The sequence below is a fragment of the Corvus hawaiiensis genome, chromosome 11 (assembly GCF_020740725.1).
Source record: "Corvus hawaiiensis isolate bCorHaw1 chromosome 11, bCorHaw1.pri.cur, whole genome shotgun sequence".
NCBI lineage: Eukaryota > Metazoa > Chordata > Aves > Passeriformes > Corvidae > Corvus > Corvus hawaiiensis.
In genome coordinates, this window is record NC_063223.1 from 9807943 (window position 1) to 9833347 (window position 25405).

At 44.1% G+C, this 25405-nt stretch overlaps 2 protein-coding genes across 3 annotated transcripts in view; both read right to left on the minus strand.

Annotated features, from left to right (window-relative positions):
• Positions 1-11017: 11017 nt before the first annotated feature.
• On the minus strand, positions 11018-17572 carry SNTN (sentan, cilia apical structure protein). Its single transcript, XM_048315145.1, has 4 exons — positions 14297-17572; positions 13659-13693; positions 12752-12891; positions 11018-11317 (listed from the first exon to the last, which is right to left on the minus strand). The coding sequence occupies exons 1-4, from the start codon at positions 14404-14406 to the stop codon at positions 11159-11161; spliced, it is 444 nt and encodes a 147-aa protein (XP_048171102.1). The 5' UTR covers positions 14407-17572; the 3' UTR covers positions 11018-11158.
• A 3665-nt stretch (positions 17573-21237) lies between these two features.
• SYNPR (synaptoporin) overlaps positions 21238-25405 on the minus strand; it is a 111577-nt gene continuing 107409 nt past the window's right edge. For both annotated transcript variants that reach the window (XM_048315375.1, XM_048315376.1), the window contains 2 exons: positions 24033-24224; positions 21238-23021 (listed from right to left, as the gene is read on the minus strand). In XM_048315375.1, the coding sequence (XP_048171332.1) occupies positions 22755-23021; positions 24033-24224 (459 nt within the window). In that variant the 3' untranslated portion in view covers positions 21238-22754. The remainder of the gene's footprint in view (positions 23022-24032; positions 24225-25405) is intronic.

A 25405-nucleotide genomic window follows, 5' to 3' on the forward strand; every position in this document is an offset into this window, starting at 1 on the left:
CTCAGGCTCCAGCACTGGGCAATCAAAGCTACCTGCTGCAGGACCAGAGCCCTTGCAGCAGGGAGGATGTACTTGGGCAGCCAGTGCAGGAGGATCACAGCCTGCAGCAGGCTCCAGGATGGGGTTCATCCTCCACAGCTTTAAAAGAAACCCTCTGGAAGGGAGGTTTGAGTGTCACCATTCATAGCGTGAGCACCTCTGTCCTGTGCACTCAAGAGCAGAGTCCCAGGCACCTGCACTCCTTTCTCATAGATAATTGCTCACAGTCTTACCCTGGAGGGAGAGGAGAAATTAAAAGCTACAAACACCTTCCTGTGAGACCACACAGATACTGCTGTTATCTTTATGGTAGTTTTTAGTGGCATCAGCACATACCATGCTCAGCAGCACAGTTGAAATCAGTCATGTCTGGGATCAGCAGACAGATCTTTGCTTGCTGTCTTTGCTGGTACATTAACACTTCTCATATTAATTCATCAAATTAAGAGCCCTGCAGTAAAGCAAAGAAAACTTGTTGGGGAAAAAAAAAAGCTTGTTAAATATTCCCCACAATTGTGTTTTGGATGCTTCAACCAACAGCATCCCTACCCTGTGGTGCTGCAGTCACTCAACAGTCTCTGGGACAAAGTCTGTGTGTGGGGAATCATAGAATAGTTTAGGTTGGAAGAGACCTCTACCCTCATTGAATCCAACCTCTAAGCCAGCACTGCCATGTGTACCATAAAATCATGTCCCAAAGTGCCACATTCACATATTTTGGAACACTTTCAGGAATGGAAACTCCACCACTGCCCTGGGCAGCCTGTTCTAATGCCTGACCATCCTTCCAGTGAGGAAACATTTCCTAATATCCAGTCTGAACCTCCTCTGGAGCAACTTCAGGCTGTTTCCTCTTGTCCTGTTACTTGTTACCTGGGAGAAGCAACTGACCCCCACCTGGCTACATCCTCCTCTCAGGGAGTTGTAGAGAGTGAGAAGGTCCCCCCTGAGCCTCCTTTTCTCCAGGCTGAGTCCCTCCAGCTCCCTCAGCTGCTCCTCATCAAACTTGTGCTCCAGACCCAGCTCCACATCTTCCAGCCCCTCAACGTCCTTCTTGTAGTGAGGAGCCCAAAACTGAACCCAGGATTTGAGGTGTGCCCTCACTAGTGCCAAGTACAAGGGGACAGTCACTGCCCTGGTCCCACTGGCCACATGACCAGGTCACTGTGAAGGCTCCCTATGACCAATGATCACAAATGGGGCTGTGCCCTTCCTTGAAATCAGGTTCACACAGGGCATCTCCAGGACATCTGCTCATGTAAAGATAAACCCTTTGTATCTTCGGACTTGTATTTCCAAACAGGCTCCTTACAGTCCCAGTCTTCCTTACACCCCCAGGGAACCATTAACTAATGAATAATTGAAATATGTGATTTTGGAGCAGTGTCTCAGAACTCACACCATGTGAACGTTTGGCTCCTGCCACATGCACCTGGGGGTGGGGGGGGTGGGGGAGTGTCTGGAGAAGGAGCTGATGACTTTTCCATGGTAATTACCTTCATCAAAACGCAGTTACAATGCAGTAGTGTGTCACAGGCAAAATGGCAAAGCAGCAAGGCTCTGCTATCATCATGGCCCCCCTTCTGCCAAACTAATGGTCTACATTACAGTGGAGGAGCTTCTGAGGAGAAAAAAGGAGAAAGGATATAAATATATATATATATATATATATATATATAAAGTGGTATGTGACAGGAAAGTCCCAAACCTTCACCAAGTATTTGGCACCCTTTGGGTTCTAACTAGCAGGAAAGGAGAGGATAGAAATATTAAGTTATGAATATGACTGGCTTTGTACTCTTTACACTCTCACTGGCAGTAAAGCACTACTCAGCTCACAGATATTAAGAAAAAAAATTATTTTTCAAGGATCTTCCACCACAGACGCCAGTCACAGCTGCCTGTGGTGGGTGACAACCCTGCTCTCATTACCATCAATACTAGATACAAGAGAAATGACAAATGTGAGACTGGGTTTAAGAGAAAGCTTACTAAAGGTTAGGAGACCTGTACCTGCAAGCTGGGGAAAAGCTTTGTCAGGAACAGCAGCAGCAGGGAGGGACCAGGATGTCTCCTGGCAGAGGAAGGCACTGTCATACCAGCAGAATGATTGCCTACTCCATTTAGCAGCATTTTAATGCCAAATGGCTTTTACGAAATCCCCTCTCCAAGGCACTTAAAGCTGCTGGGATGTCACAGGATGAGAAGGAGGATCCTTTAATGCATTAATAAATAGAGGGATGAAAAATCCAAACCCCACAACACTAGGAATAAGCCCCAGTTTTTCAACAGAAAAGGAACATATGAGCAGTGATTTGTACTGCTCACTGTAGTTTAAGTGGTCTAGAAAGTAATTTAGAAGCAAAACGGGGTTTCTAGGTGAGGTAAGTCAGAATAGTGAAAACTGGAAGAGATTTTATATGTGTATATGCACATAGACATTTTATATGTAGCACGTGTATATTAGTAGTTATATACATGTATATATGTACATATTATATATGTTAGATTATAGCTTGTGTGTAGATAAGTCAAAATATATTATATATATTTTTAAATCAACATATTTCATACACATATGCCGGTCTACATAAGCTAATACCCCACCCCATTTTCTACCACCTTTCCCTGGGTACCAGGCTCTAGGGCAGATGTGGAGGGAGGCAGCACAGCAGCTTGTGGGGCTCCATAGGACTACGTCAGCAGAAGCATCTCAGCAACAAGTCAAATACAGAGCAAACCAAGTGCCAAACCAACTGCCTGGGCTCCCTACGAGCCCAGAAGCCAAACCCTCCCGTTCCCCCCTGGGGCAGCACCAGCCCATCTCCACCCCAGCCCCAGCACGGGGCAGGCAGGGACAGCCGCTCTCCGCGGCAGCCACGACAGCTCCCAAAGAGACCCTCAGGGCAACGTTTGCTTTTGAGTCGTTACAGAGACCTGAGATGTTGCAGCAATCGGTATACAACTGTGTCAATTCATTCGCTTTTTAGCTAAAGTTCAGGCTCTCCACCATCACATTAACAAACTGAGTGCTTCAATCGATCTTAAGCCACCTCTTGGCCCCTGTTAGCGCCTAGTACTCATTAAGATGCACACATCTAGCCAGGAATCTTGTTATGAAATAATTGTCAACAGCAAAATGGTCCCAGGTTGCAGCAGAGCACACAGACAGTTCAAGTGGCTTCCAGCTCAAGGGGACAGTCCTGCCTTTCCTAAGCTCTTGGTGCTTACAAAAAAAAACCAAAAACAAGACCGGCCTGGACCTTTCTAAGGCTACCAGCACGCAAGTTTTGTGCTCAAGAGAGCTACACAACTGAACTAGGTCATGGACATCAACAATCCCCCATTTCCAATGAATACCAGCATTTATTTTCTGGTATATGAACAGATGTCTAGTGCAAGGAGGTATTTCACACACCTTTATGGCAGGACAAAGCAGCTCTCCATCTGCTCAGCCTGGAAAGTCCAACACCCCGACCTGTCTCCCAAGAGCTCTGCAAAAAAAGGGTGGTTTCCTTTTATCAGAATTTTTGAGCTGATTTGAAATATGCAGCAGCTGACAGCTCTCAGTTAAATGCCTGAGGAAGAGCTGCTAAACATTTCTCTGGGCTAGAAAAAAGGAGAGAACCAGAGCCAAAATATTCTCCTGTGAAGGCTCTGGCTATAACAGGTGGGGGTGGGGGCAGGGGCAGCAGGTGTGTTCAGAGCGTGTCTGCCACCCATGAAAGCTACAAGCCAGTTTCCTTAGGAGTCCTTTGCCAGTGTGTTAGATGTACGCATGCAACAACATAAAGAAAATGGTCACTTGAGATTTCAAAAGTCTCCAGACTCTCTTAGCCTTTTTTCAAGTCCAAAGCCCACTGTGCTGTTACATCAGTGGTCTTTTTACTCCCACAGAGGAGGTGAATCCCCCCCCCAGACCCTGCATCAGGCAGCACAAACCTGCCTCTCTGCTGCAACTCTGAGGTTCTACCTGCTTGTCCCAAGGGCATCAGCAGACCCCAAACACCCACCCCCACACTGCCCAGGCTGTGGGGCACCCTCTCCCTCCTTGGGGGGCAGCTCAGAGCACCATTATTCCTCAACCAGAGTCCAGCATCCTGGACACAACACAGCCCGGGAGCTTCTGGATGAATTCAGTTCCATGTGGAAGAACTTTCATTTTGACCTTTGTTATCCTCTAACAGGCATAAGAAGTCTGCAGTTCTTCTACAGTCTGAAGGGCTGGAATAAGTATTGGAGAAGAATTAAGCATTTTTCTTTAATTTGCTGTGCTTACCCACTCTTTCCCTCACATATACTTGAGCACTCCCAGCATTGCTTGGCCTCAAGCTGCATTCAGCAGAAGGCTTCAGGTGCTCATTAATTAATACTTAATTTGTGTGGGCCTCTGTTTACAATTCTTAGGCAAATCCTTATCAAATTGTGTTCTGTTTTCAGTTGAGCTGGATCCAAGCCCTAAAAAGCTAAAAGAGGAAAGACAAATTGAGGAGTATATGTGCAGGTGATAAAGCCTTTCTTGTCCTCAGAGGCTTTGCAGTAACCTTGGGTCATGTGTACTACAAGTATAAATTTAGAGGAGAAATAAAGAGCTCTGTAATGGCCGAGTCTTACAGAATGTTCAAGAGCTGCTGTTGGAAAGCAACTACCAGTAAGCACTTATTGATGTGTTGGTTACTAATGCAACGTTTTTATATAAATGTTTCTTCCCCTAGAAAGAAGATAGATTTTTACCCAAGGAGAAAAAATTAGCTTTTTCTGTATAATTTAATCATGTGTATGTTCCCTGGTACTAACACAGCATTTGAAAAGCCACATCTAGTATGATCTGTTTTTAATTTGTGCTCTTTATTACAGTTTGTTGTAGCTGCCTAATTAAAATTTGTCAGGGAAGTAATCAGCCTTATTTCTGCAGTGAGATCAGTTTAATAAGAAGGTAATTTTGCAATTTGTTCTCATTAATTTATTAGGGAAAACCCTATATAATCCACATAGTGGCATATAAACCCAGGGAAACCATGACACCAGCTACAGTGTCCCACGGAAGAAGGGATATTTACCTGTGGATATTCTATCCCCAGTGTGGTTTTTGCCCCTGCCAGCCTCAGAGAAAAAAGCTGTCATATAATGGTTAACCTGGATGTGTCTGCTAGTGCAGGTTTTCTTCAAAAAAAATGCTCAAAATGCTCAAACAAGCATTATGTGGGGATGGAGGCAAAACAACTGGATCAAGAAAAATTCACCAGCAAATGTAGGAAATGGGTCAGCATCTGTACAGAGGCTTCCTCCAACAGTCCCAGGTGTCACAGTAAAGATGTCAAAGTAAACAAATCTCATACTCCTAGGAAACAAATCAGAGAAATAGTGGGAAGGCTGTCTGGGCAACAGCTGGAGTGTTGAGCTTTTGACAGGGTACCCTTCCTTCTTGGACCAGGGTAGGAGAGCAGAGGAGGCTGCTATTCTGCTAAGTTCTTTATTTCATAGTCTCACAGCTTTCTTGAAGGCAGAGTTTGAAGGGGGTTACATGATAAAGGCAAGCAGCAGCAGCAACAGCAGGCAAAACCAGCTTCTTCTATATGTTCTATATGCTCCTTATATTTTCTCTTACAGAAGTGTGGATTATATTTGTTAATTGACCAATAAGATGAACACACGATTCTAGTTTTTCTTTTCTTAACCTATCCTGGTTTAATTCTAACAGTTGTAAGCCTTACACAAGTGTTACATAGGTATTACACAGATTTGTGGATGCAGTTTCTATCAGCTCTTATTGTTTATGTGAACACTCTATCTAAAAAATGTGAACAGTACAATTCTATCTATATTTTGTCTAAAGTAAAGAATTCTGTGAAAAGGTAACACTGCTGCGGCAAGAACTGTGTTTAAGGTCTCTGCTACAGCTTTCTAATGTTTAAGGCACTTAGCATATATTTCTACTGAAGTTAAAAATCTATATTTCTATTTCACTTTGGTGTGGCTTCATGTATCTCAGCTTGTCCAAAGGTTTTAATTCAACCCCTGTGCTTTGGCTTCCCTCTGGGCCTGAGTCCAGAGGAGCTTTCACTCCAACACTGGAGGAGGAAGGGTCTCAGAGTTGGGTTGTAGATTTTTCTGCTTGTCCCTGCTGTAAGAGTACTTGGACAGTTCCCAGTATTACCCAGCTTAATTTTCCAAACTCAAGCAGAGACCTGGCATCCATCAGTATATCCACTCAAAGGTGCCTTTCCAGAGAGCTCCTTTTTCAGCTTGTAACACTGATTAACGCTTAACAAGGCTCCTGGTAATAACATGCAGCAGGACAAAACTCACCAGAATCATCTACCATGATGCTTGTTCTCCTTTGCTCCAGTGATGCTTGAGTGCCCAAAAGCCAACCAGCTTCTGTGTGCGAGAGGTTGCAAGAGTGGAAGAGCTCCTGGTATTCTGTACATCATTTACTGATCATCTCAGGACAATCAGAGGCTTGATTTTGCCCACTGAAGAGCTCCTACATCTGTTTGGGCTGCTGGTTTTACTGGAGGGGTGGAAACATGCCCACCTGACGAGCTGCTTCCCTCCACCTGAGAGGTCCTGCCCTCTCATTGATTCCAGCAGCAGCTTCCCAGGAGTATGTGTCTTGCATTTCTCTACACATCAAGATCCATCAGATAGCAGTCAAAAAAGCAAGATCATGGCAAGGGGAATAAAAGAAAGAGGAAATCACAAATGGAAATTGGTCCCTTGGTTCCAGGGTTTGCCCCATGGGTGTCAGAAATGTGAGGGTGCCACCCATCACTGCAAGGGACTGCAGTTCATGCTGCCATCAAGTGAGAGACATCTTAGGCATTGGGGTCCCTCCCTGCCCAGAGGCCCTCAGTACTCCAGGTCCTGTTTAAGACTCAGTGGATCTTTGACAAACAATCAGACACTCATTTGTTATAAACCCAAATTTGTTATAAACCCATTTGGCCCAGAGGCTGTTGAACATTATTTGCTGTTTACCTTTGCTGGATGAGGACTCAGTTCTAGGGCTATAAACACTTATGTAGGGGGGAGGGAAGAGCAGGTGAGCAAAGTAAGGAGACACAGCTTCACTGGAAACCTTGTAAACCATGGACTGCAGTAAAAGTCAATGCAGGATTAAAAACTGTCAATTCAAAAAGCCTTAAACCACCATCTCTTCTACATCTATCTTCCCTGACTGAGCTTGAAAGAACAGATTGTATTTTTTCAAGAGACATTTCAGAGAGCTCCTTTGAGGCTCACAAACTATCACACTTTGCAGAGAACATAATTCTGGGACAAAGCTTTTCATCTGCTCTGTGTGAGCTCCTAGGGGGTTGCACTATGTAGCATTTTTCCAACACTGCTGGAGAAATCATTCCAACACTCTGGAGAAGGTTCCTACCATGTAGCCACAATTTAACCACTTCCTTGGCAGGCTACAATGCAGACTACCTCTCTCTGCAGAGACCTGCTGCAATAACCATTTGAGTGGATGTAGCTGCTGAGAAGATTTCATGGGCCAGGACACATGGCAGCACTGAGGTGGGGTGTGCATCACATAGGTACTTCAAAAGTGTATGCACCCAGGGCAAGTTTAAACTTATATGAAAAAGTGACACAACACTTATTCTGAGAGAGGAAGAGACGGGGAAAACATATCTCAGACGGCAGGGTCTACTTACTGAAGGTACAGTTACAGAAAGACAGTTGAAAAATGTATTTCTCTTCCCTGAAAGACTTATGAAAAATTGTACATACAGTGTGTGTGGCCCTGGGCTCCCAGAAAAGGTTCAACATGCAAAGCCCTGCCCTGACTCACCTCCTCAAAGTCAGTGCACTGGGATGTGAGAGCTCCCCTGCAATCTGCGAGAGCCCCTCAGAGATTAGACTAAAGCCAGATTTTAAAAACTTCCCAAGTTCAGCAGGCCAAAGAGTTAAGGCTAGATACAAAGTAAGAAGTCATGGGGAGAAGCTGTAGGTGTGCTAATTAACGTATGAGAATGAACCTGCCTCCCTGAGCTGATATTTGGAAATGGAAGCTGAAGATCTGAGGCTGAAATTCTCCCTGACCCTCATTTCTCCTCTGGCAGTCATCTGAAAGCTCATGTAACTGCAGAGATGATTCAGACTTTTCAGAACAGAACTTAAAGCTTAGATCCAAAATCTACAGAACCTCCCAAGGTTTACACCTGAACGCTCTCACGGCACAAATCTCAACACAACCCCAAGCACACAGGTCAGGTCTTGACTGGCTATTCTTCATGCCACTTTCACTTCTGAGGGTATCATATACTGACATGATGTTCCCCCTTGCTGAGGCAGAGGAACATGCAGATTTCATCAATTCAGCTGCTGCTTACTCCTTAGCACTTGCTGGGCTCTGCTGTGAGAATCAACTAGGAACTCTCTTTGCTTCCAACAGGAGTAAACTAGGAACAAAATAAAGCACAACAGTAGTCTTCTAAGCAAGCTTACAGCCAGCTCCCTGAGGATGCAGCCAGACATGCTGTCTGCACCAGATCAGCTTCAAAGCTAATAGCTGAGAGTGCTCAGGGCAGCCACAAATAGCCTGAGTTAATAAAAGAGCATCTTCCACAGTCAAGCTGCAAACTCCTGCCTACTCCTAACTAAAAGAAGACGCTGGGGTGCTTCCAAACACATCCTTCTGCTTTTGAGCATCAGGGAGGACTTTCAAGAACTGATGCAGATGGAGCCTTGCACATCCGATTCACTTTCTTCAGAAACTCTTGCAGAAACCATCACAGTGACCCTTGGCTTCTGTGTGAGGAGCCCAGTGTAGGCTGGAATCCAGCTCCAGCTCTGCTACATGTGCTCAGCAAGGTACTTGTTTTTTCTGTGCCTCTGATTCCTTCCCTGCCTTTTGCATATCTTTGCTATTCAGTTGTTCAGGAATTGCTTCTTTGAATTTTCACTGTGCTTAGCACAAGGGGCTTTTCATCCAAGCCAGGGACTCAGGATGTTGCTCACAACACAGTGAATTGGGACAAAAAGGGTTTGCACATGATGAGATGACAGAGTGAACTGATCTGATAAAAGGCTCTTAAGTCATTAATTCAAGTTGTGCAAGATTTAGAAACATTTCAGCAATAACAAAAACTCTGTTAGAGCCGTAGCAATTTCAAAGAACTTTTTCTTGATTGGCTTCATAATATTTTTCCTTTCAGTCCTTTTTTTTTGTAACGGGGATATTAGGAAGTTTTTGCTTCCAGTAGCACCAGTGGCTCCCAAACAATTTTTCAGGGCTGTGCTGTGTTTTCTTTGCTTCAGTAATGGGAAAGCTGCCTAGAGACTCACATTCAATCGATCTTTCTACCCCAGAAAAGGAGCATCAGCTGATATTTTAAGCTTTCACAAATCTTCTGGGCCAAAAAACAAGGGGATGGGGAAAGAGACTGAGTAACACCAGGGACACAGTATCAGTGTTAAACTGTGATACCAGCATGGATGATCCCACCTCTGGGAGGCTTGATGGGCACCCCATGGAAGCAGTCATCCTCACAGCACTGGGACACCACTCCCTCAGCAAGGGGATGCACTGGAGGAACATGTCTGTGAGCAAACACACAGAAATGCTACGTATTGCCTTTGTCACTTCTCGCCACAGGTTGGATGCTGCCTGTTCTTGCAACCCACCATGACAGAAGGGGCTTTGCTAATATGAGGTTTTCTTTGTAGTAGGACCAGTTGTGAATGTGTTTAGCCTCCAGACCAGGCCATGTCCTGGCTGAGGTCCAAACCCAGCACCTTACCTGCTGAGCTTCATTTCAAAACCCACCACATCCATTTGCATTTCTTCTTTCAGCTCCATCCCCTACTGCACAGGCACAGACCTTCCTTCTCCAAACAATTGGCTGCTGGTCTTCTACTGCAGTCTTTCCTTCACATCAAAATCCATCACAAAACATCCTCTTAGCTCCTGGAAACACTAAGAACCTTTTTATGTCAAGGACATAAAATCTCATTACTCAGCTGGAATTAATTTCCCTCTTTTAAAACTAGAGGGTTTGATCCCTTCCTGTTAGAAATTCATGCACCAAAGCTAAATCATTCTTGTCTTCTCCTTTCCAGGCAAGGAAGAAAAAAATAAAAAGGCTCCAATGTCTTGCTGGCTCGTTCATCTTGGTAGGCTCTTATAACATCCTTACAGAGGCTGTTCTGTTCCTGGGGCGTGAGACTGCTTTTTGTGTCCCAAAGGGATGTCACAGCAGGATAAATATTGGCTCTGAGCCAGGACTTTGTAGGTAGGAATCAAACCAAATATTAGGATGAGCAGCATTTAATTTGAGGCTCTGGCCCTAACCAATACTGCTCTGTTCCAATACAGACAATTTATTGGCCACCCTTTTTTCCCACCATCCCTGGTCTGGACCACCTCTTATCTGGTTTCTGCTTTTTACAGTTTCATGGAACAGCAGATTCAACTGGCTGGCATGTTTGGGCCATTCCCCTGGTCATATAAGCACAGCACTGTTAAAGATGCCCTGCAAATGTTTGACTTGAAATTCCTTCCATTGTGATCTCTAAACAAAGAGAGCAGTTGGAGGAGGAAAGAAAAGTAAACAAATGCTCCCTTCAGTGGGGTTAAAATCAATGTTTACCCAAGACAGCAACAGATTTTGTGGTCATTGACCAGTGTGAAATCCATCACTAGTAACGCTCTGCTCAGGGCTGAAGCTCCCTGGGATAACTGGGAGAACCCGGGAAGCCGGGCAGCCCTGCCTCGAGGGATGGGGCTGCACGTTTTGGCAGCTGTCTCTCCATCATCTCCCACACTACTGTAGGGAGAGGATGGAGAGGTCTGGGAGAGAATGGGCTGCCTTTCCCTGGCATTAAACCGGGCTGGGGGTTGCTCCCAGCTGTTCACTGGTCTTGGACCCAGCAGGAGCCAGTCACTCACTCTCCCAAAGCACAAACATAGTGGACACAAATCCCTGAGCACCAACTTCATGGAGTGTTTTGAGAGAGGAGTAAGTTCAACCAGGTTTGGACATGACTTTATTCCATTTAAAAGGGACCAGCACAGGGCAACCAGGCACACAGTGGTACCTCTGTGTGTAGCCCCCTCATGCTTTCTTCATACAGTGCCAAGCCATTTCTTCTTTAAAATCACAGATCATTTAGGGGTTGTCACATTTTTGATCTCCTGCAGAAGGTCAGACATTAAAGTGAGACTGACTAACAAGAACATGAAATCTTCAAAATCAATTTTGTTCTCTGAATCCTCATCCAAGAAGGAAATTATTTCCTGGTATTTTGGTTTGTTTTCTTGGCCCTAGGGAGGTTTTTAAATGAAAAAAAAAAAAAATTAAGCATGACCTTCTTTTTTTTATTTCATCATTAGAAAAAAAAAAGACATCTACCTATGTAAGTATTAATGTATTTTTCTATTTTCCCATTCAGGTTGTTATGTCCACATTATTAGTTTTTCTAGAGGTATACAAAGAAATTCAAACAGAAATATTATTGCAATCAGAAAGGGGAACAACCAGTCCTCAAAGTTTCCACCAGAATCCATAACATATCTTTTAAAAGACAGCTAATCACGACTGAAAATCTGACAATGATGATATAGCTGGTAACTGCTGGGAAAAAAGGGAGTCCTGTGTCTTGATAAAACTGGGAGGAGGAAACAATCAACCAACCAACCAACCCTCCTAAATTTAATATTCAAATATATACAAGTATATATTGTGAAGGTCTCCATCAGTTGGAAACTGTTGATTTTACAGACATGACGTTAGTACTGCTACTCTTGGTCTTGTTGGACATTCCTGTTGGAATGGATTATTAAAATTCTGTAACATATCTATTATTCCCATTTCCTTACATAAAAACCTCGCTGGAGTTCCAGGATAGTTTTTTTAGCTTAATAATTCCCAAACCATCTCAGGATCCCAAGTTTAATTAGCTACTGATATTTTCAATTCTTTTTCAATAAGGTGCCTAGTTTCTAATTTGGTGACAATTTCCCCTTCCCAACCAGTCATGATTTCGTTATTTTTGGAAGAAAAGGTATTACCTCTCTCATTTACTTAATTGAGCTCTTTTTTATTAGTCCTCTATAGCTTTCCCTACCACTTGATAAAATGGGGGAATTTTTGTTTTGCTTTGGTGTTTTTTTTTAATTTAGGGAGGGAAAAAAAAACCCTGCAGGAAGTTTACAGCCACAAGGGCTGCTATGGCTGTTTTTCACCATACCTGGCCAGGTGGGTGAGGGCTTTCCTCACTTTTCCCCTCTCTCCCAGGAACCCCACCAGTCACCTCAGTGACCATGGGTCCGTGGCACAGGGCTGGCTCTCAGTACTGGGTCAGTGCTCTGGCAAACCACCAAACACCTTATTAAATGCCACAGGTTTCTTCTCTTCATAAATACAGCCTCTTGCTATCATCCAAGGGTTTTTATTTGGTTGGTTGGTTGGGTTTTTTTTTTTTTTTGCAATTGCCCTGTTTTCTTTAAACAAATTCAACCAGGCATCGGCCATGGTTTATTGCTGTCCCCCTCCTTCGGTCGTGTGTTAGACACAGGCTCAACATAAAGCAACTAAGTCACTGAATATGTTTGTACCAAATCCCTAAAGTCTCATTTGGGATTACCCCATTGACTGATGCTTGACCAGCTTCAGGACGGAGCCTGAGCTGCCATTCCTGCACCCAAACTGCCCGGCCAGGGCTGTCCCAGTGCCACCCACTCAGCAAACCCCCTCACCTGTATGACATGCCAAAACTGGGACTGTAGTAAGCTCTTGGTTTCAGCTTTGCTGAGCTTGCCCTTGGGGTCAGCATAGTTGTTATACACCAAAGCTGCTGTAGCAAAAGCCTTTTCAAGGTCTGAGCCTTTTCTTAGGGCTGGAGGGAGGAAAAGTTTATCCAAAAAAAAAAAAAAAAAAGGCTTTTGAGATAAAATTGAAAGGAATCTGTTAGAACCATCCTGGGTGGATGGAAATCTGTTTAGTTTCATTAAAGTTAATGAGACTGAAACTGTTTATACCCACAGAGGATCTGGCCCAGATTTTATTTGGAGTGGGCCAGCAACACGCTTCATGCCCCATGGAACCATACCCTGAAGGAAGCTTTCCTTCAGAGCTAGGGCTGTGACACAGTGTGGGGCTTGAGACCCATCTGGTCCATCCTGACCCTGGGCATCCAGCAAGGACCTGCCACACCACAGGGACAGGCCATGGTGACCATCTCCTGGATGCATTTGGACTCCCAGAGACCTGTATCAGGGAAAACATGGCCCATTTGGGAAGCTGGCTGCGCAGGAATGTCCATGTCTGAGCATTAGTGTTGCACCTCAGCATTATGGCATACTTGGGATTTTGGCTGGATTCATTCCCCCCACTCATGCATGACTCCAAAAGACTGCATGTTCACAAGCCTCTATTAGCAGAGATTATACAGATGATTTATGTTGTAATTTTTAATGAAAAGGCAAGCAGAAGAGGAGATGTGACAACACAGGAGGACCTGGAACAGGGACCCATGAGACACTCCTGACTTGCATCAGCTGAGGATCTGCACAGCCTGCGCAGCCCTGTGACATCACCAGAATTTTCTGCACGTGGGCTGTGAAAGACCTGAACCCCAAAGGGACAATGAAGGGATCCCCTTACCTTGTATTGATGTCAGCTGCTTGGCTATGGGTACGCTGGTGGTGAGAAAGCAGAGAGGCACAATTATCACCCAGTAAATTGTGTTGGGTATTTAATTTCTCCATGAATGAGCTTGCTCATTTCTGTTTTATTTAATCCCCCAGGAACTCAGGGCTTCCCCAAGGAAGACTGCCTTTCCTGCACAGTGGAAAGGAAAATGGCCTCTACAAGCAGCACAAGAACATCACACCGCTTCTAATCCCTCACCTAAGTGAGTAGCCTGGAGTTGTTACTAAAGCTGATTATTATTTTTAAGTGAGGGACATTGCAACATACTTCATGTAATTTCTTCAGAACATGAAATAGGTCCTGGAAGTTTCTCAGTTTTACACCCATTCCCAGGAAAATGCAGAGGGGTCTGCCATCCCCTCCTCACCAGTCCTCTCAGTTTGGAGCAGACACATAGCTTTTATTTCCAGGAGGACTCATATTTGTGAGAAGCACCTCCCAGCTTTCAATCAAAACCTAAAACCTGCTTACCTTGTGCTGAATTGCTAGAAACTAATTACAGAGCATGGGATAGAGACAAATGCATCCAGATAATGAGTTCCGAGACAAATGGCACATCACCCAGATGCCTGAACAAAGCGATGACTTACCCCTTGGGCATGCCTGCAGCAGCCAGAGGGTCTTTTTTGGTGGAAGCAGGAGCTGGCTGATTGACTGAATCCTGTTTTATACTGGGAACACTTGTTCTGCAGCCACACATCTCGAGGTGAGGGTGTTTGTGATCTCCAAGCAACGGGAATAATAGCAAGCAGATGGATTTAAGCTCTGCCCCGTGGAAGCAGCCTGCTTGGAGCAATGCCTATCAATAATGTAAACACTACCTGGGAATCGTGGAGCCAGCTAAATACAGCGGTCTACAGCAGCCCCTGGAAGGCACTGCTGGGCTGGCAAGTAGTGGGGCTTGTATTTTACAGGAGAATTTGACAGAAACAAACCAAACTCATAATGGAACCTGGATCCTCTTAGACCTCTGGGGATGTAACTTTGCATCAGGAATAACTTCGACACTGCATCCATTCATCTATACAAATTAAAATTTTAATAAGAAACTTTCCCGGTGTGGGATAATGTAACTTGCCCCAAGCTATAAAGTGAGTTATTCCTACAGCTTGAGTCAGAATCTAAGCATCTCCCAGTTCCTGATCCAGCATTTATCCTAGGTAAGCACACTCCTACTCTAATATTTATTCTATTTCCCCATCACAGTGCAAAGAGACCTGCTCTGCCTCCAAACCACTTCCAAAGCAGCATCCAGCATGGAGCCTCTGCTGTAGTTCCTACCTGAACAGAGAGTGCCTGCTTCCAAAGGCAGCACCTGCTTCCAAAAGCAGCACAGAGCCATATGGGAGAGCAGTCACACATTAGAGGAACTGGAAAGGCTCCGATGAACTCTTGTTATTTATTAGCATGGATATCACTATTAGAAAACACAGCTTGTCACACTGCCTATCTCCATGCAGGGGCTCCTCTCTGCTGATCCTTTGCCTAGAGGTGTCTATACAGGATAACTTCAACTTAAAAGACCAAGCAGCTGCTTTAACCCCAGGGTGGTCTGTTAATAGGTAGTCACTTCAACCACCTCATCCAGCTCATCATTCCTGGTGAAAGGATACAATACTGATGTTAAAACTATCCATGATGAGACTTTATGTAACAGGACACACAAAAGAGACTGCAACAGATGGCCTGGAGAATTAAAATGTTTTCCTCATTTAGTAGAAGCTAAATTACTGAAGGCTAATGAATAAGGATGTTCACCACCTTACTGTTCCTGGATTTTAATTATCTTAAAAAGCATGGGAAAAGAGAACCTTTAATTTGCCATCTAAGAGTGTCATTATTCAAACAATTCAGAGCCTTTTTCTGAGAGGTTTAAGCTGTCTTAGATCTCTAGCGCATTCTTTAGGACTGGCTCATGAATAAAACAGAGCCTGTAATTGCAATGAGAAGCCAAAACACATATAATCAATGCTCATTATCCCATCAATTAACACACTAAAATGAAACAAGAATTCAGGCTCAGTAATCTGCCATCAGCTAAAAAAAAAAAAAAAATAGTCTTGATATCATGTTGAAGTGGTAATTCCCTTTCACATCTGTTGAACCACACGAGGCATGAAAAGCCTTACATCCTGGTTAATACATGGAATAGGTATGTCTGGTCTTAGCGTCCAAGGTAAAAAATGAGAGTGAGAAACAGACTCAGTTGCCCGTTTATCAGTGGCAGGCGGTACTGTGAGCGGGTTGGCAAACCCAGCCCTCTGTGTTTTGGAACCTTTCCACGGTAGATCACATTTCAGCTCACAGTTGTTTTAATCTCACCCAACGTTTGAGAGCCTGAGCTCTAGAACAGGTGATTTGCTTTGCTGGGGTAGTAACAAGTTCAAACAAACCTGGGGTTCATTATCCCTCTAGGATACACTAATTAGTGTATGCAGGAGCGTTTGTGCCTGACAGATAAAGGGTAGCATGAGGATAACCCTTGCCTTTGCAGGTGATCAGCTTTGAAGACAGTGAGATTTTGGCTGTGTGTGTTGCTCGAGTATTCTGGTCAGCAAGGTGTGTGGGGAGTCAGGCCATCTGCTCTGTGGATATTTTGATACACACTATTTATGTTTGAAATATCCAGGTGCTTTTATCGGTCAATTTTTAGCATGTTTCACATGTTAACAATCTTGTCTTCACAAAATACGCAACCTGCCACTTCAAACTGCAAAATCTTTACAGGCAGTTCACTTAAAATAATTGCCACTGCAAAAAGTCACAGCCTCTGCTTCATTTTTGGTATTTTCCCAGAGCTCTCCCCCTCCTTCTTTTAAGGAAATGCTTCTTGCATTTCAAGAAGGCTGATGTTGTGAAACGTGTGTGTGTGACAGAGCCCTGACTCCCTTAGAGATGACCCTGGGCAGGGCAGGGGAGGGCCTGCCCACAGTGGGCAGGATCAGAGGGACACAGGCACAAGGGAATACCTGAAACAGGAGATGCATTCCCACCTTCTGGCCTCTCAGACTTCATTTCACCAGCAAATCCTTCAGGAGCTGCAGGAGAAGAGCTGGTAACTTGCACCCAGGCAGGTAATAGCTTGAACTCTTCACCTAGAGAAGCTGAGGCTGTCCCATCCCTGGAAGCGTTCAAGGCCAGGCTGGATAGGACTTTGAGCAACCTGGTCTAGTGGAAGGTGTCCCTCCCCATAGCAGGGGGGATAGAACTAGATGGTCTTTAATCCTGAAAATACTATTGCTAAGTAATTTTTCCTCCAAGAAATGTTTTATTATACGACATTTAGATGTTAGAAAGGTAGCTATATTCTTAAAAACCTAAAATCTCACTAAAAGGGGACACAACAATGAAAATGTAAGAACAGAAACTAAATGCAACAAATGGGATGCCTCGCCACTGAACTATTAAAATTTCATATTGAAATGCTAAGATCTTCATAATAAGGATAGATGGCATTGACAAATGATGGGATAATCAGCATCAGGTATTAATAGCAAAATACAGATTATTGCTGATGTTAGAGAATTCCAAAAGAAAAAGCTCTTGGGTTTAGCAGAAGCAGGGAATAAACAGAAATCTTAAGAAAGAATAGTTACATTAGGGAGGGAACAAGCTAAGTAGACCATCCATTCACATACATAAGGAATTTTGACTCAAATCTATCTTAGAACTAGTGAACAAAAGACTAAATGCTTGTGACATGATATCGTGCAATATGAGAACTTTTTCAGAAAAGGATGCAATAATATGTGGCAGCTTTTACTCAGTAGTTCATAATCTGTCTGTCATATTAACTGTGTGTAGTGGTTTGGTCCAAAATACTCATTACTGTTTACCTTCTGTGAGATAAGAATTAGGAGAAACGCAAAGCAGGCACCAAACTTGAAAGAATATAAAGAAGTTTATTAACAGACCTAAAAGAAGAAAAAAAATTATACCACACCTTCAGAACACTTCTCCTCCCCCCCACCTTTCTCCCTTCTCCCAGTGATAATGTAAAAAGACAACCCTTGAGATGTTCAGTCTGTTTACCACTTCCATAATAACCTTTTTCAGTCCATTTAGGAAGAGGAGTCTCTCTTGCCCATGCTATGAAAACATTATCACAACGAGCCAGCCGCCTGGGTTGGTTCTTTGCTCGCATGTGAGTCCCTTCCCACGACTTGCAGCTTTTCCCACAACTGCTTTCGAGGGTCCAATCTTGAAATTACTGGGGTAAAATTTTAAGGTTGAGCCGTTCAGAAATAAAAGTTCTCTTCACCCATCTCTGGGAGCATTTCATCTCTAAGAACAGAGGCCCTTCTCCTTCCCTGGGAGCAAAGGGTCTTCCTCATCTTCATCTTTAGGACTATCTCTGGGAGCATCTCTAGGAACTGAGGTCTTCTCCTTTCCCATTTGGAGCAAAAGTCCTCATCTGGTCCATCTCTCCCTGTTCAAACTTCTCATGAAATTACAGCTGCTTCAGCATTTGCCTATCTCAGTGCAGGTGCTTTTGCTCACAAGTTGAACGCTCCACCCCCCATGCCTTCATGAAATTACAACGGGTACTCTGATACGTCATAGCTTTACAACAGAATTTCAGCTTTAAGCATCTCCTCTTTCTCCTCCCACAGGTTTTCAGCTCTTCACAGCACTAAAAGGGTTAATCTCACCCAGGCCTTGCAGCTGGAATGTTGCTTATCGCTGTTGGTCACATGAACTCTGCCGGACAGCGGTGCAGCTTCAGCTGAATCTTGGCTGCACTGGAAGGGGGGGGGGCTGAGCCGCTCCAGCTGCCCACAGCCCTGCTGAGGGGGGGTTCCACGGGTGGGACAGAGCCCATCGGCTCCAGGATGGCCATGGCCTGGCCTGGCCTGGCCCAAGCAGGGCCTGGGCCGGGCCCGCTGGCCCCAGCACGGGGCCCACAGCCACCTGTCCCAGCACCGGAAACGAGACAGAGCTGGGGGCGGGTTGTGTATTCTTAAGTGTGGATCACAGAGGCGGTCACAATTTTAAGTGGCTTAAAGAATTGTCCATATTCAAACTGGCCAGCTGATAGGTTCTGTCAGGTCACAGAGGAAGCTGTAAGCACCCCTTTGCAATAACATCACTTCCGGGACTATGCTTGCTAACCCATGACACTGTGAAACTCTGGAGATATTGTCAGGAGCAGACTACAGGGAGGTGCAACGCATGTTGACGCCACTGCCTCTTTCATCAGCGCATCACAGTTTCAGCCAAGATTGATTCAGGGCTACAGCCTGGATTGCTCCTTCATTTTGACAGCATATAAAGATTGGAAATAATAATCCAGTCAGGCAATTGCAACATGAATTCATGCAACAGGAGCACAAACTTTCTCCAAATCTTAGCCATCACTGAGACTCTGTTATGTGCAGCTCAACAGCTACACTGAAGGAGATTTTGTCATCAGGAAAAATATCACACACAAAAACCCCAACCCTATCAAGTCAGGGCAGAACGTTTGCATCTGAACTTATCCTTGTCTCCTTGATGTGCTGGGCAGGAAATGAAGCAGGCTGCAGAGCCAGGGGTACCCAGAATCACACCTTCCCATGGAGGGCATTGATGCTCCAGCTCTGCAAAGTGCATCCCCATCCCAGCCAAGAGCAATGGGGGAAACCCCAAAACAGTAGGTGAATGTGCCCCTTCCTTGGCCTCTGAGGCACCTGGAGAGAAAGTCCTGTGCTCCCCCCCTCTCCACCACACTCACTAGATGTACCTGCCTCTCCCCCATAGCTTCACACTTGATAATGCAAACATGCTCCTAACTTGGGTAGCTGAGAAATGGGCTATAAAGAGAAACACATGGGAAAACAGGAGGGATAGCGCAGAAGATCAAGGAACACGTTGTTTTTTTTTTTCCCAAGCTGACCTAGTTATTTAACTAACTGGCAGAGATACTCACTAATGATGAAGTAGGAAAGCAACGAGGCTGCCAGCAGCAGTTTCACAAAGGATGCTCAAGTTTACTTCGCTATTTGTCTTAAATCCAGGTAACACCAAATGCAGTCTTTTTCATCAGTTGCTCAACCCTTGGCTGTGCAGTCACTATTCCCAGTTGAAATAAACTTTCAATTTCTCAACAACTACAAAAGGATGTGATAAGACTCAAATTCCCAGGAAGACTGAGGAAACATTCAAATACATTTTCTCACGTAACACAGACAAGTGCATGCATCACTTTTGTTTTCACTTTTGCTGCTGCCATACTTTACTAATCTGAGAAGTTATAGATGAAGATATTTTTCTTCCCTCCTAATTCAGAGTGAAGATTACAGGCCCCAAATGGTAACAACCAGCTGAACTGTTCTGTACAGCAGCAAGGAGCTGAGGTGCCTGTGAAGATCTGGCCAGCTGGGTAAAGCAAAGGGCAAGTCTTCCATGAAAACACGTGCCTCTTATATTACTGTTGTCAACTCTTCCACCAGCTCTGCCCTTCATGAGAAAACTTTAGACCTGGAGTTATGCAAATAGTACCCAAAATATGACATAATCTTATTTCTGTTCCCAGCCTTGTATTAGAAACTGTCCTTTCTCCAGGGGTGTGAACTCCAGAAAGCTGCAGTCCTGTGCTCACATGGTTACACAAGAATTTCATCTGGTTTGAAATGCAGGAATAAACCAAAGCAAAACTCATTTCCATCCCTCAGCATTGGATAGAAAAATTTGGGAATGGGACCTTGCACATTTGGGTGGAAAAGTTAATGAAGAGAAAGCTAGTTGACACAAAAACTATTTCTAGTGGAGAAGTTTCGATATGGGAGCTTAGTTTGAGATATTCCTCATCAACCAATACAAAGGGAATTTAAAAGAACAACAGTAACAAAAAATAAATAGAGTAGAAGTAGGACTATGTGGGAGTGGGTATGAAGAACGCACATCTGATCACACCCCTTGCACACACACAGATTTCACTTTCTCCTGACTTGCCAATATCTAACTTTTTTCCAAACTTAAAAGAAGAAAAACAACCAACCAACCAACCAAAAAAGCAGCCCCCCCAAAAAACCAACCAACCCACCAACCAAAAACCCTCAAAACCAAAAAACCGGCCAAAAAAGCCACCCAAACCAAAAAACCCCAAACAAATTAACTAAGAGCCAAAATAAAATTTTTCTTTAACCCAGAAAATTGTATCTTGCTCTCATTTGGAACAGGAGAACATTTAGATATTCCAGTTTGTTTTCTCTACAACTCACACATGGCTTTCCAGCAATCCTCAGAACTGGGATGGTTAGCACAATACTGGGCTTGTCCTACTGACAGTGGAAAGAGAGGTAAAGAGGCAGGCAGGTATTAAACCGCACACTTTTAATTTTTTTTAAAACTTGTGATACTGACCTTTAATGACAGGTGTCTGCAGAAGTGTCATACTCCACTGTACATTAAAACAATCCCCATAAAAGTGTTGGAAAACAGTAAGAATATGACCAATAAGGTCAGGCACAGGAACAGTTATTTTTCTTTAATAGCTACCTTCATTATTTGGCAGTGACATTTCAATATTAACATACTCTGAAAACATGCATTGTATGCAATAACTTTATTAGGGTCAAATAGATATCACAATATAGATTCATCCACCAAGTAGCCATAAATTGGTTACAACAATCATAGAAGAGACTAAGCTGTTTTAAGCTAAGACGCTTTCAACATTACAGCTCATACAATAAGATTATATACTGATACACTTTGATCTAGAAATGCAGATGATCAGTTTTGATTAGTACATTGTGCTTCAGGCTTTCATTTGTATCAATGCATCCTGTATGCTGTAGTGAGGAAGGGTTGAATTTCCCAGGGAGGAATCCAAACAGGCTACAAGTCTGGCTCCAGCTCTTTTAGGATGAGTTCCTCTGAGCCTGGGTTATTTGGTCAATCCAGTTACATTCTCCAGTAGCACCAAGCTAGCGCTCAGAGCAGTGACCTAACAGAGGGATAGCTAAAAATCTTGAATCAGCACGGACAGAAAGGTTTTCTTCTCGTAAGCGGGCATAAAGGAATATTTATGCTTTGTAAGGTCACAACAACACGTGCAGTTTTCATGTTGCTGTATCAAGCAACAGGACATTTTTACATGATTTTGTATACTGATATCTGCACCTCTGTTAGCTTAGTTAAATAAATACCTTTGTAAACATATAACACAGTTACTTGGTCCTTATTCTCCACAGCTCACGTTAAAAGATTCACAAAACATCCATAGAAATAGTGATGTATAGAAGGAATACTTAGCTGAGTTAAATGGAGTAAACATTGGTCAGGTACCATATATACTACTGAATGCCATTTCAAGGAAAAACGGTTTAGTTACAAAGCATTCAGAACTTGGGTAAGCCATATATTCAACTCTGCAAAATATATATAAAAGATGCATACTTCTCTTAAACAGACATTTAACAAAATATAGTGGCAGAAGTCAAGAAGTTCCATTTACACAGTGCAGACATTTGGTAGTATGAACCTGCTTATCCATGCACTAAATTACAGATGGACAACTCAGTTAACTGAAATAATAGTAAAATCTTCTGAAACAGAAGGTATAACCAAACCAAACACTCTGAAGAGTCACAGACAGGCAGTTTTGAAAATTTAGGTACAATGTTACATGCATGGATATACAGAATAATTTGTAGAAATCATAGTAAAACACTTCCGTTTTCCACCAAAATTAAGAGGGAAATTCAATTATATTATGCATATTAAATACTATAGACTTGAGGCTACAAAATGCTTCTACCATCTTAACACATACAAAACTACCATAAAGTTATCTCTATAGTGCGAACTACAACAGCAACTCCAGGTCACCAGCAAGGAGCACATCCCCTGTGTCTGGCTAGTCAGGGAAAAAAAGGCCAACTCCAGCCCTCTGGCTACCTCCCATCTGCCACACAAGGTGGGCTTAAACCTTCAATAGACATTAAACACTGTGTTGTAGTATTACTTTATGTAGAACCCTTAAAAATCTGGTGCCACTGAAACTTGAGACCTGTTAAACTCTCTACATGTGAGGGACACAAGAGCTTGCACTGTGTGTGAACCCTAAATTTGATTAGCGAAGGAGGTTGGCCCGCTCTGCCCGTAGCTCTGGGACTGGCCATATTCACCCACCTGGCCATAGGAGCCTGGCTGGTTGTAGGAGCCAGCTGGCCCGTAGCTGTCTTGGTTGTAGCCACCTTGGTTGTAGCCGCCAGGCTGCTTCTCCATGGTGTCCGCAGGGTGCCGCTGGCCTGAGGAATGCCAGCCCGTCTCCTTAAACACAAACCAAATGTTGCCTGCCCAGAGGATAAAGTTCAGGTAGCCAAAGACCTGGGTGGGAAGAAGAGGAGATCATCACCAGCAGCCACGGTCTCACAGCTCAACCTAAGGTTATGGACCCTGCATGGTCCCGGGAAAAGGCAAAGCTTCTCCCAACCCCTCCTTCCTAAGGACAAGAGGAAATGGCCTCAAGTTGTGCAAGAGGAGGCTCAGATTGGTTATTAGAAAAAAATCTCTTTACTGAAACAGTTGTCAAGCACTGGAATAGGCTGCCCAGGGAAGTGGTGGCGTCACCATCCATGGGGATAAGTGTAGATATGGCACCTGGGGACATGGTTTAGTGCAGGACTTGGCAGTGCTGCGTTAGTGGTTGGACTCTATGATCTTAGAGACCTTTTCCAACCTAAATGATTCTATGATTCTCCCAAAACTTGCTGGAAAATTCTCTCAGCTTTGGAGCAAATTCCCTAATTCACCTCCCTTAGCTGTAGCTCACAAGGTGTCTGCTTCGCTTTTTGTTTCCAAAAGAAGGTTACGTTTTCAGACCAAAATTTTTTTTTGTTTGAAAACATAATTTCATTTAAAGAAATTGTGGAAAGATAAAATTGAAAGAAACTAATTAAAAAGAGATATCTTAATTGGTCAGCTGGCCTGGAGGGGTTTTATTGTATTTGGGTTTTTTTTAACATTCTGAAGTCCAATTTTATATTGTTTTTTGAGGATTTTTAAAGGAATTTGTATGGCACAAACCTTTCTTTCCTAAAGGAGCACACAGGCCCCTTTTCAAAAGTGTTGCAGTGAGCAAGTTAAAAGCAGAGGGGCAAACAATGCAGTTGGACAGACAGTTTGCCTTCTTCCTCTCCCAACCCTGAACGCTCATCCTGCTGCTGCTCTGGCAGAGCTGCTGTGAGTCACAGCCTGCCTTTCCCTCAGCAAGACTGCACTTCCAATTAAATCATGCCAGCTAACTGGTTTACACCAGTCAATTTAGGTCAACACATGGGTAAAAGATGAAAATACATTGCAAGGTAAGGGTGAACAGCAGCAATCAAAGTCACTTACAACCGAAGTGTTGAGGCTTGACATAACAGGGCTGCGAACAGGCAAGCATTTGTTGGACTGCTGTTTGCAGGCAGATATCAGCAGCAGCACTTCATCAGGGTCAGTTGCAACCTTTACATCTGACAGTCCTTTAGCCCAAGCAGATGAGCTCACTAGCCACAAGAATGAGAAGACCACTGTCACAATGAAATCCTAAAAGACAAATTAGTTAGAAGCATTATATTGGTGTGTCCATTGGAAAGGAAAAAATATTAAAAACCACCAGAAAACTGAAAGCTGGTGTCAGAGGAGAGAAATACCAAGAGCTTGTTATTTCGTGGAAGGTTGTCATCTCTTACTGTCATCACCCACAGAGCTAATTTTCAGAAGTGCTTGACATGCCTAATGGGGCAGAGCCCCTTGGCTGACATTTGCACCTCTGGCCTTGAGGCAAGATTCCCACAAACATGTGGCTGGTACCCAGGACGCTGAGCTGCCTTGAAAATGTGACTGTTCACAGCACCAGGCTGAGGCATTGAGATGAATTACAAAATACACATGCCTGTAAAGAAGCTGGGCCCTCCTGAGGGCTGGGTCTTGTCCTGGGTACTCCTACAGACAGTCAGTGTGGGTTTCCAATAGGAAGTGTTTCTGTCTCAGGGAGAATGTGAGATTGGCTAATCCTCATGTACCAGATGAGGAGCTTTCTCACCAGCCACAGGTAAGGCCAAATGTCCCTGCTGCATGCAGCCACTAATTACCATGAGTGAGCAAGTAAACAGCACGACTTGCCAAGCAGAGACTCCTCCCTGGCCCGGTAAAGCACTGGTTCCTAATTCCCATCCACGTGAAAAGAGTAGAGAAAGTGTGGTGGCCCCTCCAGGTTCCAGTGCCTCTGAGCAGCTCTGCTCTGATCCACTCTGCTCACTTTCCCCTCAAAGACTTTCAGGAGCATGCTCAGGCATAAACTTCTCCTTGTTTTAGCCAGAACAAGTGACCAAGTGACACTGTTTTTGTGTGGGTTTGGGGGGAAAGGAGGGAGGAGGTGTGATTTTTCAAGCTTTCTTGTGTCTTGCTAAAACAGAAGAGCCTTTCTGCTGTCATATTTCATCCCATCTGTCAGCCCACAACAGATGGCAGAGGTGCCAAAGTCTAACATACCACTAACTGCATCGCTGCGTCTTGATATCCCACCTCCCAAGGGGCTGCTTCCCCTTCCCCCCTGCAAAATAAAGGTGTGCATGGAAGGAAGGGAAAACATTCATTAAGAACCCAGTGTTTCAGGCTGCTTCTCAAAGAAATAAGCAATCCCTAGGAAATACCATTCTCATCTACATGCACACCTGACATTTGGGGAAGGAGCTCTCTGTGGCACCACAGGGGTGGAGGGTGCG

Coding starts and splice junctions, on each gene's coding strand:
- SNTN (XM_048315145.1), bottom strand. CDS start 14,406: ATGTGTGGCTGCAGAACAAGTGTTCCCAGTATAAAACAGGATTCAGTC. Junction 12,892..13,658: donor GCAGCTGACATCAATACAAG/GTAAGGGGATCC, acceptor TCCTCCCTCCAG/CCCTAAGAAAAGGCTCAGAC. Junction 11,318..12,751: donor AGTTTTGGCATGTCATACAG/GTGAGGGGGTTT, acceptor AAACCTCCCTAG/GGCCAAGAAAACAAACCAAA.